Genomic DNA, 16886 nt, shown 5'->3' with positions numbered 1-16886 from the left:
TGCACAAGACATCACAACTGTGTGGGACAGGCTGGATGGACCAGTTGGTCTTTTCCTGGCCAACGTTTCCATATATTCATTTTCAGTGAGTTGAGTTGCTTTGATTGATGTTTGTGGTGAAGTTGTCACCTCAGTTACTAACATTGGGAATTGTTTTCTTCCCATCAGCTTCACCGTACAAACCTCCCCAAAACTTGCAAACCTCCGATGCTGCGAAAACAAGCTTCAGGGTGACATGGGAGCCTTCCCCAGGGGAAGTCAAAGGATACAAGGTCATCTACCATCCAAGGGGAAGGGAAGAACAACTGGGTGAATTGGTGCTGGGACCATACGACACAACCGTGGTACTAGAAGAGTTGAGGTATGGCAGAAAACACAGAACTGGATAATATTACTTATTTATTTAGAAAGTCGCAAGGAAGCTAGGGACGAGCTTGCACGATTATCATTGTATTGATGGGTGACCCGTGGCTCAGTGGGTAGCACCCTCGCCTCTGGGTCAGAAAGTTGTGGGTTCAGGTCCCACTCCAGAGACTTAAGCACAAACATCTAGGCTGACACGCCAGTGCAGTGCTGAGAGAATGCTGCACTGTTGGAGGTGCCGTCTTTTGGATGACACGTTAAACGTAGGCCCCATCTGCCCTCTCAGGTGGACGTAAAAGAGCCTATGGCACTATTTCAAAGAAGAGCAGGGGGGTTATCCCCTGTGTCCTAGCCAATATCTTATCGCTCAATCAATTGCACAAAAACTGATTATCTGGTCATTATTACATTGCTGTTTCTGGGAGCTTGCTGTTGCAAATTGGCTGCCGCGTTTCCTACATTGCAACAGCGACTACACTTCAAAAGTACTTCATTGGCTGTAAAGCACTTTGGGACGTCCGGTGGTCATGAAAGGCGCTATAGAAATGCAAGTCTTTCTTTCTAATCATGACCCTTGAGAGCAGATCTAGAATTATTTTTAATCAAGAGATTAGATCTTGAGATAACTACCTTACATTTTGGAGACTTTGCCAGTGATAGACTATAGCTGTTGATGTAATTGAGATCAAAATCTCAGGGTTTATATACACTAAAAAATAATGCTGTAAAGAGATTCAAATGGGTTTAATAATACGCTGATTCTTTTATGATTTGGTTCTAGTGCAGCTGGTGGTAGTGTATTATTGTGGAGTAGTTTGGTGTGGGGATGGGCTTCGATTGGTTGTACTGTGAATATTCTGTTATCCTATTGTTGTGGCGAGAGTTTAGAATATTTGGGGTCGATTTTGAGGACCTCCCGCTCAGCGGAAACGAGCCGGTAGCACCCCGCCAATGGTGAGGGGTGACTTTCAGGTCCATTCTCGCCGACGGTGTGGCCAGTCCTCTTTGCCCCAGGCCGCACCGCTGGGCAGCCAGAGCACCAGCTTCCAGCAGGTGCAGGGCCCTACCATGGGTCCCCAGCATCCTCGGGCTCCTGACTAAACGTAAGCCCGTTTGATGACCCCCGGCCCCCTCGAATCTCACCCCACCTTGTGTAGTCTTCAGGTGAGGCGGGGTTAGGGATGGGGAATAATTGGACCAGGACGGGGTAATGGAATTCAGTCTCCACTTTAAAGTCACGGGGAAGTGGATTTCGGCAGGGGTTCTGCTGCTCTCCTGCGTAATTTCGGCGGAAGAACCTCAGAAATCCCAGAAAAATGGGATAAACATAGAAACATAGAAGATAGGAGCAGGAGTAGGCCATTCGGCCCCTCGAGCCTGCTCCACCATTTAATGAGATCATGGCTGATCATCCAAATTTAGTACCCTGCCCCTCCCTTCTCCCCATATCCCTTGATCCCTTTAGCCTTAAGAAATATATCCAACCTCTTCTTGAATATATTTAATGAATTGGCCTCTACTGCCTTCTGTGGTAGAGAATTCCACAGGTTCACCACTCTCTGGGTGAAGAAATTCCTCCTCATCTCTGTCCTAAATGGCTTACCCCTTATCCTTAGACTGTGACCCCTGGTTCTGGACTCCCCCGCCATCAGGAACATCCTTCCTGCATCTAGTCTGTCTAGTCCTGTTAGAATTTTGTAAGTTTCAATGAGATCCCTTCTCATTCTTCTAAACTCCAGCGAGTATAAGCCCAATCGACCCAATCTCTCCTCATACGTCATTCCTGCCATCCCAGGTATCAGCCTGGTGAATCTGCACTGCACTCCTTCCATGGCAAGAACATCCTTCCTCAGATAAGGCGACCAAAACTGCATACAATACTCAAGGTGTGGTCTCACCAAGGCCCTGTACAACTGCAGCAAGACATCCTTGTTCCTTTACTCAAACCCTCTCGCTACGAGGGCCAACATACCATTTGCCTTCTTAACTGCCTGCTGCACCTGCATGCTTACCTTCAGCGACTGGTGCACAAGGACGCCCAGGTCTCGTTGCACTTCCCCTTCTCCCAATCTATTGCCATTCAGATAATAATCTGCCTTCTTGCTTTTGACACCAAAGTGGATAACCTCGCATTTATCCACATTATATTGCATCTGCCATGCTTCTGCCCAATCACCCAACCTGTCCAAATCATACTGGAGTTTCTCGGCATCCTCCTCACAGCACACACGCCCACCCAGCTTTGTGTCGTCTGCAAACTTGGAGATATTACATCTAGTTCCCTTGTCTAGATCATTAATATATATTGTGAATAGCTGGGGTTCAAGGACTGATCCCTGCGGTACCCCACTAGTCACTGCCTGCCACTCGGAAAAAGAGCCATTTATTCCAACTCTTTGCTTTCTGTCTGCCAACCAGTTCTCTATCCAAGTCAATACCTTGCCCCCAATCCCATGTGCCTTAACTTTACACGCTAATCTCTTATGCGGGACCTTATCGAAAGCCTTTTGAAAGTCCAAATACACCACATCCACTGGTTCTCCCTTATCTATTTTACCAGTTACATCCTCAAAAAATTCCAGTAGATTAGTCAAGCACGATTTACCTTTTGCAAATCCATGTTGACTTTGTCCGATCCGGTCACTGTTTTCCAAGTGCTCTGCTATTACATCTTTTATAATGGACTCTAGCATTTTCCCCACTACCGATGTCAGGCTTACTCCATTCTTCCAAGATTTCTGCAGCTCCTACGCCGAAGCTATGGGGGACGAGTGGGAGAACGCCCTGATGCGCTGATCTTATTTTTATGGTTTCCATTATATATTGTTTGTGGAACTCAACATTTATAATGTAAACTGGAATGTGTAAACATGTCATGCTGAATTTACACACATCTGCCAATGATGATGCTGCAGTCTGTGGAACTCAGTTCGAAGTATCCATCCATTGTTATACAGCATTAATAAACACCGAACCTCTCGATTAGATTCCAGCCTGTAACTCACTCCCGGGTATCCATTATTTCTATATGTAAACCACCCGAATCCCTCAATTAGATTCCAGCCTGTAACTCACCCCCAGGTATCCATTATTTCGATAATAAACCACCCGAATCCCTCAATTAGATTCCAGCCTGTAACTCACTCCCGGGTATCCATTATTCTATATATAAACCCCCCGAACCCCTCAATTAGATTCCAGCCTGTAACTCACTCCCGGGTATCCATTATTCTATATATAAACCACCCGAACCCCTCGATTAGATTCCAGCCTATAACTCACTCCCAGGTATCCATTATTTTTCTAGATATAAACCACCCGAACCCCTCAATTAGATTCCAGCCTGTAACTCACGCCCACGAATCTATTATTCTATATATGACCCATTTGAATCCATCAATGAGATTATTGCTCTCTAGTGATTTTCTGATATCCATCCTTTTTTGGTATTTTGATGGTAAGATTTGTGTCCCAATCTTAATTGGACAAGTTTTGGAAATTAAAAGCAATAAGTGTAGTAGAGACAGGGCTCCTCTTAGCACTGCAAAATGACATATTTATTTGGCTTAATAAAAATAAGGGTTCTTTTATTGCTGTAGGTCTCAAGCAATATTGTGCAGATCTCCAAATCTTTTTAGGTCTTTTATTTTTTTTAATTCTGCCATTTAAACGCTTCCAAATGTGTACAATTGGAAGGATCAAAGCCTGGGACTTCTGTAATTCACTCTATTAAATGTTGCTGTTATGGGGAAAGCTCAGTGAAGGGCCAAGGGCAGTTGTTCACCAAGCCTGGGCAGAGACAGGAGGGGAAGGTGAGATGAAGCAGGAGTGGCCTACTTGGCGACACCAAACTTGGGTCCTCACCGACTGCAGTGCTGGAAACTAGTCTCCCGAACGTGATCGTGATAAGTGACCTCAGCAAGGGCAAGTTCCCCGGTGAGATTCGAAATAGTTTTTTTTAACCCCCTTAATAATACTAATAAAACAGCTGACAGCAGTGATGGACTGCAACCGAATAGAATCATCATTAGTGACTTGGAGTGATTGACTGCGATGAAAGAATGATCGCAGACCAGTCTGGGGAATGCACTGGCCGGCTGGTTTGCATTAGTTTCTTCGCAGCTCACATATTCTTTACATTAGGATCTGGGTGACCGGATGGCCTTTGTGCCAGCCATTGGTTTTCGGTCCACCTTAATGCCCTAACAGCTGAATCAACAGATTACTCACTTATCCCAACTCAAACTGCGACCGGGGATAATCAAATGATGTAGCTATCCTCTTCTTTATCTTGAAGAAAATGTTTGTTGATTGCTTTATCTGTTTTCCATTAAGCCATGATGTAACTGTTTTTATACTTTATACTTTTTTTTTGCTTCGTCCTTTAAATTGTTTTTCTTTACCTCAGAATACTTCAGAATTGGGTTACATCCCACAGGTGCAATTAGATACCAGTGTTCCATTTATTTACTTGACTATATTACTTGTTACTTGAGAGATTGGGGAAGGGTAACGTCTGAAACAGATTTTGATGCTCATGAGGAAGTTATCATATTTAAACATTTACTTAATGATTGCAGCCACTTGGAGCAGTTTGTCAATCAAAGGCAGGCAGTGCTATTAAAGAGGGCCAGATACAGAGTGCCTGCAGGATATTGTAGGCTATTCTCATTGTGTTCTTTGTTCTTCATGCATAGCAGTTGGCTGTGAAGCTGTGGCATGTATCACATGAAGGCCTGTGTTCCTGATGAAGCTTTGCCAACTATCTGGTTCCGGCAGCATGATTTCTTTTATTCCCTGTTTCATCGATCTGCCCCTGTTTGATCCTGAGCTCAGTTTCCGATCCCATATCCTCCCCATCGCCAAAGCCGCCTACCTCCCCCTCCGTAACGACGCCCGTCTCTGCCCCGCTTCAGCTCATCTGCTGCTGAAACCCTCATCCATGCCCTTGCCTCCCCCCAGACTCGACTATTCCAACGCTCTCCAGACCGGCCTCCCCTCTTCCACCCTCCTTAAACTTGAGCTGATCTGAAACTCTGCTGCCCGTGTCCTAACTCGCACCAAGTCTCGTTCACCCACCACCCCTGGGCTCGCCGACCTACATTGGCTCCCGGTCTGGCAACACCTCAAATTTAAAATTCTCATTGTTGTGTTCAAATCCCTCCATGGCCTCGGCCCCTCCCTATCTCTGTAGCCTCCTCCAGCCCTACAACCCTCCGCGATCTCTGCGTTCCGCTATTTCTGGCCTCTTGCGCATCCCTGATTTTTATCGCTCCACCATTGGTGGCTGTGCCTTCAGCTGCCGAGGCCCTAAGCTCTGCAATTCCTTCCCTAAACGGGGAATGGGCGGGGAGTGAGACCAGCTGAAGTGCTCTTGCAGAGAGCTGGCACGGGCTCGATGGGCCGTATGGCCTCCTTCTGTGCTGTAACCATTCTATGATTGTGAACCTCTCTGCCTCACTATCTCCCTCTCCTCCTTTAAGTTGCTCCATAAAACCTACCTCTTTGACAAAGATTTTTGGTCAGCTGTCCTAATATCTCTTTAGGTGGCTCAGTGTCAAATTGTGTCTGGTAACGTGAAGTGCCTGGGGTTGGCTTGAACCTCCGGGGGCTCCATGAGCAGGTCAAACTGCAAGTCAGCAGTAAAAGGAGAGGAGGGAGGTGCATTGGCGGCGGCAGGGGGGGCGGGGGGGTGGAGTCTGCCCATTTTGGCTCCTCCTCACCCACATAAAATTCCACCCCACCACCCCCACAAAAACATGTTCCAAACTCGATGAAAAAGTTTCACAGGAACGATGACGATAGCAATATAGAGTCAGACAAAAAAAAGGTTGTGATTGAGGATCGAGGGGAGAGAGGGACTGCCCATCAGACGCGAGGCTTCTTCTCATATCCTGCTGGAATTATTAACAAGGGACCATAAGTGTTGCTTCACAGTGAATCAGTTGCGTTCCTTGCTTTGACTTTAACTTTTTATACCAACTATGATGTCAAGCTGACGCACTCGCTATGCTTTTGGATCTTACAGGGCTGACACCACCTACAAAGTGGCTGTTTCTGGGATGTATGATGGCGGAGAAAGTTTGCCACTTTTGGGGGAGGAACAGACTACTCTTTCTGACGAGCCCTTGGAGGTGCCTCTGGAACCACCAGGTAACCAGTGCACCCATTGATCGGTGATTTAACATAACGCTTCTCTTCAAAGCAGTGACATATTAGGCATTGTCAGCCGTGGCTCCGTTGGCAGCACAATTGCTTCTGAGTCAGAAGGTTGTGGGTTCATAGTCCCAACTCCAGGGACTTGAGCACATAAAGCTAGGCTGACACTCCAGTGCAGTGCTGAGGGAGTGCTGCACTGTCAGAGGTGCCGTCTTTCGGATGAGACGTTAAACCGAGGTCCCGTCTTCTCTCTCAGGTGGACGTAAAAGACCCCATGGCACTATTTCGAAGAAGAGTAGGGGAGTTCTCCCCAGTGCCCTGGCCACTCCCTTAACTAACATAACAAAAACAGATTATCTGGTCATTGCTGTTTGTGGGAGCTTGCTGTACGCAAATTGGCTGCAGCGTTTCCCACGTTACAACAGTGACTCCACTCAAAAAGTACTTCATTGGCTGTAGAGCACTTTGAGACCTCCGGTGGTAGTGAAAGACGCTATATAAATGCAAGTCTTTCTTTATTGGTGTTAATAGGAACAGGAGGCCATTCAGCCCCTCGAACCTGTTCCGCCATTCAATTAGATCATGGCTGATCTGTATCTCAACTCCATTGTTTCGTAACCCTTAATACCCTTATCTACCAAAAGTCTTATAAATCTCAGTTTTAAAATTTTTGCCTCAACAACTTTTAATAATTTAACGTTGTAATATTTTAATACTTTCTGTAAATTGCTGCATAGGAAATATTGGTGTGTGTTACAGTGGCAGTGTCTCCACTCCCTGCTGAGGCCTTTTTGTAGCTAAGGTCAATGTTAAATAAAATTTAAAAGTTGATCCAAATTCATAATTTCCCCAATTTATCTCCCCCCATCTCTCCTGAAGGCAATACAAGCTCTGGCTCCACTGATCCTTGCCCACCCCCACCTATTTATATAGTGTGAGCCCAGATAATTTAGAGGGAACTTTAACACCCTCCTCCACCCAGCGGACTCTTAAGCGGGTGGGCACTTAAAATGGCGCCGTGCAACTTAGCCCCTCTGATCTCGCTGCCTTCCCGCGGGCCCTGATCTTAACCTGCTCTTCATAGCAGGCGAGTGAGACACATGCCAAAAGACAGCGGGGTCCTACTTTAAACTAGCGCTGGGGCACCCCGTGGCTTCCCCATCAGACCGAAGCTGTCTGGAACGGGAGCTGGGGTCAGAAGAGTTCCCAGAAGGGTAAATTAAAAAAAAAATCTCTTCCCTTATGGGCGAGGAGGAGCCGGAAACGTCAGCCAAGTCCCTCCCTCCCCCCAAATTGGGTACGGTACGGTAGCATAGTGGTTATGTTACTGGATTAGTAATCCAGTGGCCTGGGCTAATGATCCGGAGACATGAGTTCAAATCCCCACCATGGCAGCTGGGGAATTTAAATTCAGTTAATTAAATAAATCTGGAGTAAAAAGCTAGTATCAGTAATGGTGAAACTATCGAATCGTAAAAACCTGTCTGGTTCACTGATGTCCCTTTAGGGACGGAAATCTACCACCCTTACCCGGTCTGGCCGATATGTGACTCCAGATCCACAACAATGTGGTTGACTCTTAACAGCCCTCTGAAATGGCCGAGCGAGCCACTCAGTTGTACCAGACTGCTACAAATATTAAGAATAACTCCCTCTCTAACAGCACTGTGGGAGTACCTTCATCACACAGACTGCAGCGGTTCAAGAAGGCAGCTCACCACCACCTTCTCAAGGACAACTAGGGATGGGCAATAAATGCTGGCCTTGCCAGTGACGCCCACATCCCATGAACGAATATAAAAAATCATTACCCCTGCCTGAGATCAGCTATTTCGGATCGACAGATGTTGATTGGGATCTGGTGCCCTCCTGAGTCCGCTTAGTCATCAGAGATAGTTCATTAATTAAATTTAAACATAATAAAAACGGCGGCCACTTCCGATCACTTTCTTTCCCATAAAAATGGATCTCCGGGGTGTAGGGTGGGGAGAAATACAGGTTCAAGCCCCGCTCCTGTTCTGAGCCATGTCCGATGACGAGCACGAGCTGTGTGGTGCCGTATGGCAAGGTGAAGAGGAGAGTTGTTTCTGGCCACTCCTGGTGGCTGGATGCAGTGGGTCTTGGTGATGGCCTGGGAGGTGGCCAAACACCAGCCCTCTCAGCTACAGCCGTCAGGTCAGGTGGGCCGCTGACTTCATCTGTGGCACTGCTTGGGAGGAGTTCCTGAGGGCCGTCAGTGTAAAGAAGTTGAATTGTCACTAATGGCAGTGACGTCATAAACCTAGGATAAGGTGTGTGTATTATTTGAGTTCCCTCAGACTAGGGTATTAACTATGATCGGCACTTTTCTCTTATGAACATTTAACACGCTCATCTGAATCTCCTCTCTTCACTGCTCTTAATGCAGATGTGAATCCCTGTGTAGAAAGGAATTTTTGTACAAGTGCATTTAGCATGCGTGCAAGGCCATTGTTACAATACTGTCAAGAATAAAAAATTATGTTAACCTTAATATAGTAAAGGTAGCATTTAAACAGAGACCTGGCAGTTCTAAAGTGACGATGGGGCAGTTGCAAAATTAAATGCCTCTGAGCGTCAATGTAAAAATATTCTATTATATTCCACCATATTACACGAACTGTGATGCCGTTTGTGGGAAATATTTTTAGTATTTCATGGAGCTAGCATCACGTGACATTGTATAGACAGGAATTACTTTCCTTCAATGAGATTGCTCACAAAGAACATTGTAAACTACAACATACAATGGCCAGCAAAAAGTGTCACTGCACTACATTACACATCAGGAATTTAAGAGAAGGTTCATGGCACAAACATCCTAAACTCATACTCACATACTAGGCTGAGAGAATGTTCACAGTACAAATATTCCAAGCAGCCATGCAGCTATATTTGGGCAGGAGGAGGTGGTTGGTCATCTTGCCTACTGTGAACATCCAAATCTTCCATTAGTTTCCTTACCATGGTTCTGGAACTACTTGCCCTGCACTGAAATTTGACTAAATGCAAACATTCTTAAAAAAAAAAGAAGCAAATCCAATCCGAACATTTGCCTTTATTAATGCAAGTCTTTCTTTAATAGATGGGCAATATTTAAAAAATACTTCCATTAAAGACTTTTATTCTGCAACATCTCCCAAACCCGTGACCTCTACCACCTAGAAGGACAAGGGCAACAGGTACATGGGAACACCACCACCTCCAAGTTCCCCTCCAAGTCACACACCACCCTGACTTGCAAATGTATCGGCCTTCCCTCATCGTTGCTGGGTCAAAATCCAGGAACTGCCCCCTCACAGCACCTTCACCGCACGGACTGCAGCGGTTCAAGAAGGCGGCTCACTACCACCTTCTCAAGGGCAGATAGGGATGGGCAATAAATGCTGGCCTTGCCAGCGATGCCCACATCCCAGGAACGAATAGAGAAATATAAGGGCTTACTGATGAATCTCTGTAACTTAAGGATAATAGATTAATTTAAATCAGACCTTGAAGTTTCCACTCAGAAAAGTAGAACGTTCAATCTTGGGAGCACTTAATGTGCCCCTTCTACATTCCTGTATGATCCGTTTATGTACAGGCATTAACCCGTTTAATTTAAAAAGTTGACGTAACACACAGAGGAATGTAATATGAGTGTGTTAAGTGTTCATATGGAAACTTTGGAAGTTCTATCTTATACGGTCACGGAGTTTACCACTGCGGTTATTTCCACTTCTCTTTGTACACATTTTAAGATGCATTTTCTTGGTTCAAAATATAAACTTGTTCTTTTTTTTCAGTCATGATAATATACAGTATATATATCACAGATGGATCAATGACTTTGATTAATGTTTATTTCTTCCTGTGGGATGCCTTAAAATATCAGTTTCTGATGTTCATATGGAAGAGGGCTCCCCGCCCCTCGCTCCCTTTTAATCCTGCAGCTAAAAGTGTGTGCCTGCTTACCGTATTTCGCCCATTTAAAGCAGGAGGCATACGTGAGCACGGAAGAAACACACCAAGGCACGGAGTGGATGTTTCTCGGAGGTACCAAGAGGGATGTATTTCAGGCCAAAAACCAGGAGTCATTGCACGGCACGAAGCCAGCAATTGCATGGATTGACAGGAAATCTGCAAAAAAGAGAAACAAACTGTTGTTGAAACAGACGCAAGCACTCTACACATTTAAATAAACATTCCTTTTAAACCTTGTCTGTGTATTGTGGTCTTTGGTGTTTCAAATATTTATGCAGTGGAGTCCTTCGCATTTTCTTCCTATTTGTCGGAGCTCGCTGCCTCCAGCTACAGGGAGTTGTTTCATATTTCAGCTCATTTTCGAGATTGAGAAAACTTGTGTACTGTTTTCAGTTTGTTTGTGCTGCGTGTTTTCGCGCTGAGATCTTGGAACATTTGTGTGACAGTGCTAACCTGCCTTGTGTCATTTGATTGAGTGTACGGTTTTCTGTACGATCACTTCCCTCTGTTTCAGTATTCTTACAGCACTCGATCTGGTATTGGACACAATGAATGCTTGGTATTGAATTCTAAGGATCTTCAGAAGCATTGGGTGACTTTAAGCAGGATAGTATAAGGGGACAATCTTCTGTCTAAAGTAATAGCCCTCATCCCAAATAAACTGACAAGGAAGATGGTAAACCAAGGCCATTCATATTTAGATTACATTAATCATAGGTACTTTTTCAAGGAATATAAAATCAGGGCTTTGTGGCAATTTGTTAATAAAAGTCTATTCAGTTTGTGCATTACAATATGCTGAACCTATAGGAATAATAGATATACAATCCTCTATTACATCAATTTCTAATTCAAAAATCTAAATTGAGTGCTAATTTTAGAATGCACTATTTATAGCTAAGTGCTAGAATTACCGCGTGCTCTTTGACCGCTGTCCAATGGTGATGCAGCTTTAAAGGGACACAACCTTCATTCAAAAAGTAATTGCCAAACTTTTTTCACTTGTCTGCTTAAAAATAGGTGACTCCAAGATGTGAACTGTGTCAAAATGTGTCATTGTGTGATTCGCACGTGGCGCCGTCGTGACAAAAGTGACATAGGGCACTATTGGCTCTTCTCCCTCCTTAAACGAAAAAAAAGTTTGGTCAAGCAACTGTCGTGAAGACACTGCCCCTTTAAGCTGCTAAGTTTTTTTTGCAATGCACAACTGTTAGCTCCAAACACAGTGGGCAATATTTCCGTGCTTGGTTTAAAATATTAAAGGTAGAGTGAAGCGTGCCTTAAAGACCACTTGGAGATAGAGAAGGAGAGTGAATACGTGCATGAGAGTAAGAGACCAGCGGGGTGAAACTGGACTTGGCCGGGGTTGCAAAAACAGGCGGAATCGCTTTTGGTGCTCGGTATATCACCCGCCCGATAGTCAGCTCGATTGAAGCCAATGGAACTGAATACGGGGCAGGGCGTGTAACGGGCAGTCGATGTGACACTGCCTGTTCTATGCCCCGCCATGTGCAATTTCACCCCCTATGTGTATCCAGTGAGTGGGTAACATTCATCCCATCAGTGTTCAGTGCCCTGTCTAAAAGGATTGCTTCAGGTCAGTCACAAAGGTGGGCATGACAGGGACGTTTCCCTGTATTTGATTTTATTGCTTACCCATATTCTAAAACCAATTGTATTTCTTGTTGCTGATTAAGTGTCTCATTGTTAAATAACTGAAACAGAAAGTGCTTCTTAACATCTGCGATTTCCTTTTTAAAAGTAGGCTTGAAAGTGTGGATTGAAAATCTGTTCCTCTTAGTAACTGTTGTCTAACTGTGGCAGGGCTGCAATGTAGCACCACAGCTGCTGCGGATATCCTGCTGCTCGTGGATGGCTCGTGGAGCATCGGGCGACTGAACTTCCGTCAGATCAGAAGCTTCATCGCCAAGCTGGTTCAGGTCTTCGACATCAGTCCAAGGAGAGTACAGTTTGGTAAGCTGTCCCAGAGTTAGTTCGCCCGGCTTCAATGTGTCAATTTGAATTTTGTTTCCAAGTGATAAAAAAAACACACAACTCACTGCCTCGTCTGAATGTTAAGGTCTGGCACAATACAGCGGAGACCCAAGGACCGAGTGGAATCTTAACCAATACAAGGATAAGAAGAGCTTACTGGATGCCGTAGCTAGTTTACCGTACAAGGGCGGCAACACCTTAACAGGTAGGCTGTTTTATCCTGCGTATCTGGATGGTGCCTTAGGAACATAGGAACAGGAGGAGGCCATTGAGCCCCTCCAGCCTGTGCCGCCATTCAGTGAGCTCATGGCTGATCTGCGATCTAACTCCATAACCCCGCCTTTGACCCGTATCCCTTAATACCTTTAGTTAACAAAAATCTATCAGTCTCAGATTTAAAATTAACAATTGATCTAACATCAGTTGCTGTTTGCGGAAGAGAGTTCCAAACTTCTACCGCCCTTTGTGTGGAGAAGTGTTTCCTAATTTCACTCCTGAAAGGTCTGGCGCTAATTTTTAGACTCTGCCCCCTAGTCCTAGAAACCCCAACCAGCGGAAATAGTTTCTCTCTCTCTACCCTATCTGTTCCCCTTAATATCTAGAAAACTTCGATCAGATCACCCCTTAACTTTCTAAATTCTAGGAAATATAACCCTAATTTGTGTAATCTCTCCTCGTAACTTAAACCTTGGAGTCCGGGTATCATTCTGGTAAACCTACGCTGCACTCCCTCCAAGGCCCGTATATCCTTCCTAAGGTGTGGTGCCCAGAACTGCTCACAGTGCTCCAGGTGTGGTCTAACCAGGGCTTTGTATAGCTGCCGCATAACTTCTACCCCATTCAGCCCCTCGACCCTTTTCCGCCATTCAATTAGATCATGGCTGATCTGTATCTTAACTCCAGCTACTCGCCTTGGTTCTGTAATCCTTAATACTCTTGCCTAACAAAAATCTTCTCGATCACAGTTTTGAAATTTTCAATTGACCCCCAGCCTCAACAGGTTTTTGGGAGAGAGTTTTAAATTTCCACTACCCATTGTGTGATCATAAGAACATAAGAATTGGAGCAGGAGTCAGCCATTCGGCCCCTCGAGCCTGCTCCGCCATTCAATGAGATCATGGCTGATCTTCTACCTCATCTCCACTTTCCTGCACTATCCCCATATCCCTTGATTCCCTTAATATCCAAAAATCTATCGATCTCTGTCTTGAATATACTCAACGACTGAGTCTCCACAGCCCTCTGGGGTAGAGAATTCCAAAGATTCACCGCCCTCTGAGTGAAGCAATTTCTCCTCATCTCAGTCTTAAATGGCTGACCCCTTATTCTGAGACTGTGACCCCTGGTTCTAGACTCCCCAGCCAGGGGAAACATCCTCCCTGCCTCTACCCTGTCAAGCCCTGTAAGAATTTTGTATGTTTCAATGAGGTCACCTCTTATTCTTCTAAACGCTAGAGAATATAGGCCTAGTCTACTCAATCTCTCCTCATAGGACAATCCCCCCATCCCAGGAATCAGTCTGGTGAACCTCCCTTTATGGCAAGTATATCCTTCCTTAGGTGAAGAAGTGCTTCCCAACGTCACCCCCGAACAGCCCAGCTCTAATTTCAAGGTTATGCCCCCTTGTTCTGAACTCTTCCACCAAAGAAAATAGTTTCTCTTTATCCTATAAACTCCGTTAAACATCTCAATTAGATCACCCCTTAATCTTCTATACTCAAGGAAATACAAGCCTAGTCTATGCAACCTGTCCTCATAATTTAAACCTTTAAGTTCTGGCATCGTTCTGGTGAATCTGCACCTGCACCCCCTCCAAGGCCAAAACCTCCTCCCGGGGGTGCGGTGCCCAGAACTGAATGCTTTATACATCTGCAACACATCTTCCACACTTTCATATTCCAGCCCTCTTGAATTAAGGGCCTTGGCCATTGCCCAAGCTTTCTAAAGTTTAAAAAAAAATGTACATTTATCGTGATTTCTCCAGATTTAGGAGAATGAAGTAGGGTTTCATAGGCGGCAGCCTTTAAAAAAAAAATGAAAGGTAACAATTCTTTTAAATATTCGACCAAGTTTCTGTGTTGGAGATTACAAAAATCGCTGGAGGTTTTCTTTCACCTCTGACATTCTGGAGAAAACCTTATATTAAATTTGATTGCATGTTAAACTGTGGTGTTTATTTCTCTGAGGATTGAAAATTCACTGCAGATGTTGACGTTGTGCGATAATGTAAAATGGGGATAGCGAGTCCTCATCCCGTTTCACAGGAACATAGGAATGTTTAATATTTCACATCTCTCCCCATTGTTGAAGTCAGTGGAAATAGAAATCTGCCCCGTCTTATTTTTTAATGGAAACTTTGCTCCTGTATTCTTTCAAAGAGGCATAAACATATCTTCCTTTAGAAAAATAATACACGTGGGATTAGCGTCCGCGGGCTGGTTTTCCATGTCGCTGGGGAGCCTCGGCAGCCAGCTTCCTGTATGTGGAGCTGGTCGGAGAATTGAGGGCAACATACCCCCCATTTCCTGATTTGTATGGTCCGCTGTCAGCAATGTGAAATTCACCCTATTAACTGGCTTTTGTGCACCGAATGGCATGCTGTGAAATTGCATGGTGCGATGTCAGTCACAAATAAGCATTCCTGTGAAATTCCTTGGCCCGTTTTTAATTTATTTGAAATCAAGGAATTATCGCCTGCATTAAATTGGTGGACAATGGGATTATTTTATAAATGAACTTAACCCACTCATTACTAGTATTGCCATTTCATTGTGTTCTGCCTTAAGTTCTGCCTGAACTTGAGTTAATTCAAGTCTCACCCGCGAGATTCTTGAGCCAGTTACTAGTGAAGAGTAGCTGAGGTGGTTTCCCGTTGCCTTCATCATGGGTTTTATCTTTGGAGTACCTTCTCCGAGGTGGGCTCCACCATTAAAGATCTCCAACTACCCTTACGATGGGGAGGGGGGCACCCACACCCATCAGGCATGAGTTCCTCCGATGTCCGATGGCAACCTAGTATTCAGAGCCGGATCTCCCGTCTCTGCTCGCCAGGGCTGACTGGAGTGGGGCGTGAACCCATCATTTCTGGCTCAGAGGGGGGACCACTATCTCTGAGCCAGTGATCACTCTGTCCGGATGCAAGTCCCCCACTGAACATCAACCCAGTATTCGGAGATCATATCCTAGTCTCCACTAACGGGGCTGGAACCGTTCACCTTGTGACTCAGAGGCGGCAATACAACCACTGAGCCTCACTCACTTCAACCCATTGCTGCTATAAGTTTATTTCTCAATGACTCTGCTCTCAATAATTGATGCAAGTTGCCCTTTTTTGTTTCTCCCTCACTGTGTTATTCTCAGGCCTGGCTCTCAACTACATATTGCAAAACAACTTCAAGGCTGACGCGGGTGCTCGACCGAACGCACGCAAGATCGGTGTCCTCATCACCGATGGCAAGTCACAAGATGACGTCGTCACTCCTTCGGAGACGCTGCGTAATATCGGAGTGGAGCTCTACGCTGTTGGTAAGTTGGCATGGTGCGAAAAGCAGAGCCCTCAAAACTGGAAAGGAGAAAGAAAAAGATATTTCGAGTATTGAAAGTAAATCAGACTGTGCGACAGGTTGACCATTCTCTGAACTCAACCAATCAATGTGATACCATTATCACAAGACTGATCTAATATTATGTCCCTAAAGGACATTAATGAACCACTTGAGTTTTTATGACAATCTGACACTTCAAGTGATAAAAGCTTTTTATTTCGATATTTTTTAGAAAACTGAAGCTATGGTGGGGCTTAATCTCTCTGGATTGCCAGGCCAGTTACATAAATACTACACTACCATACCAATCTAGCATAAGTTAGTACCTGTTCATAGAATCATAGAAATTTACAGCACAGAAAGAGGCCATTTCGGCCCATCGTGTCCGCGCCGGCTGACAAAGAGCTGTCCAGCCTAATCCCACTTTCCAGCTCTTGGTCCGTAGCCCTGTAGGTGACGGTACTTCAAGTGCATATCCATAGAGTCATAGGGGGAGAAATTGGGTGGAGCCGCAAATGGGGCGGCAGGCTCGCCTGGGCGCCGGAATTAGCGCAGCGATCGGAGCAGTTGCGACCGCCGGAAATTCAGCTTGAACGCCCCAAGAGGGACACGGGGCGAGGCTCGAGGTGCTCCGCGTCCCTCTTAGGGCGCTGAAACTGAATATCGCAGCGCAACGTGCCGCAGCGCCACACGCTGCGGCACGGCGCGTTGCGGTACTGCAGGCCTTCCTCCCGTTCTTAAGGGGGAGGGGCCTGCACCAGCGCGATGAGCGATCGCGAGTGCCGGCAAAAGAGCCCGGCACCGAGGAGAAGTGCCGGGCTCTTGGAAAACAGCCGGCACTGC

General features: G+C 45.4%; 1 protein-coding gene across 4 annotated transcripts in view; it reads left to right on the top strand.

Moving 5' to 3' along the window:
• LOC147120871 (collagen alpha-1(XII) chain-like) overlaps positions 1 to 16886 on the top strand; it is a 377794-nt gene that overhangs the window by 116824 nt on the left and 244084 nt on the right. For all 4 annotated transcript variants that reach the window (XM_085979224.1, XM_085979223.1, XM_085979225.1 and 1 more), the window contains exons 15-19: positions 169 to 361; positions 6392 to 6516; positions 12328 to 12477; positions 12584 to 12703; positions 15859 to 16023. In XM_085979224.1, the coding sequence (XP_085835350.1) occupies positions 169 to 361; positions 6392 to 6516; positions 12328 to 12477; positions 12584 to 12703; positions 15859 to 16023 (753 nt within the window). The remainder of the gene's footprint in view (positions 1 to 168; positions 362 to 6391; positions 6517 to 12327; positions 12478 to 12583; positions 12704 to 15858; positions 16024 to 16886) is intronic.

The sequence above is a fragment of the Somniosus microcephalus genome, chromosome 3 (assembly GCF_052327205.1).
Source record: "Somniosus microcephalus isolate GS21.2 chromosome 3, FLI_Smic_1.0, whole genome shotgun sequence".
NCBI classification, from domain to species: domain Eukaryota; kingdom Metazoa; phylum Chordata; class Chondrichthyes; order Squaliformes; family Somniosidae; genus Somniosus; species Somniosus microcephalus.
Note: the sequence above shows the minus strand (reverse complement) of the source record. Positions and strands in the feature narration are given on the sequence as shown.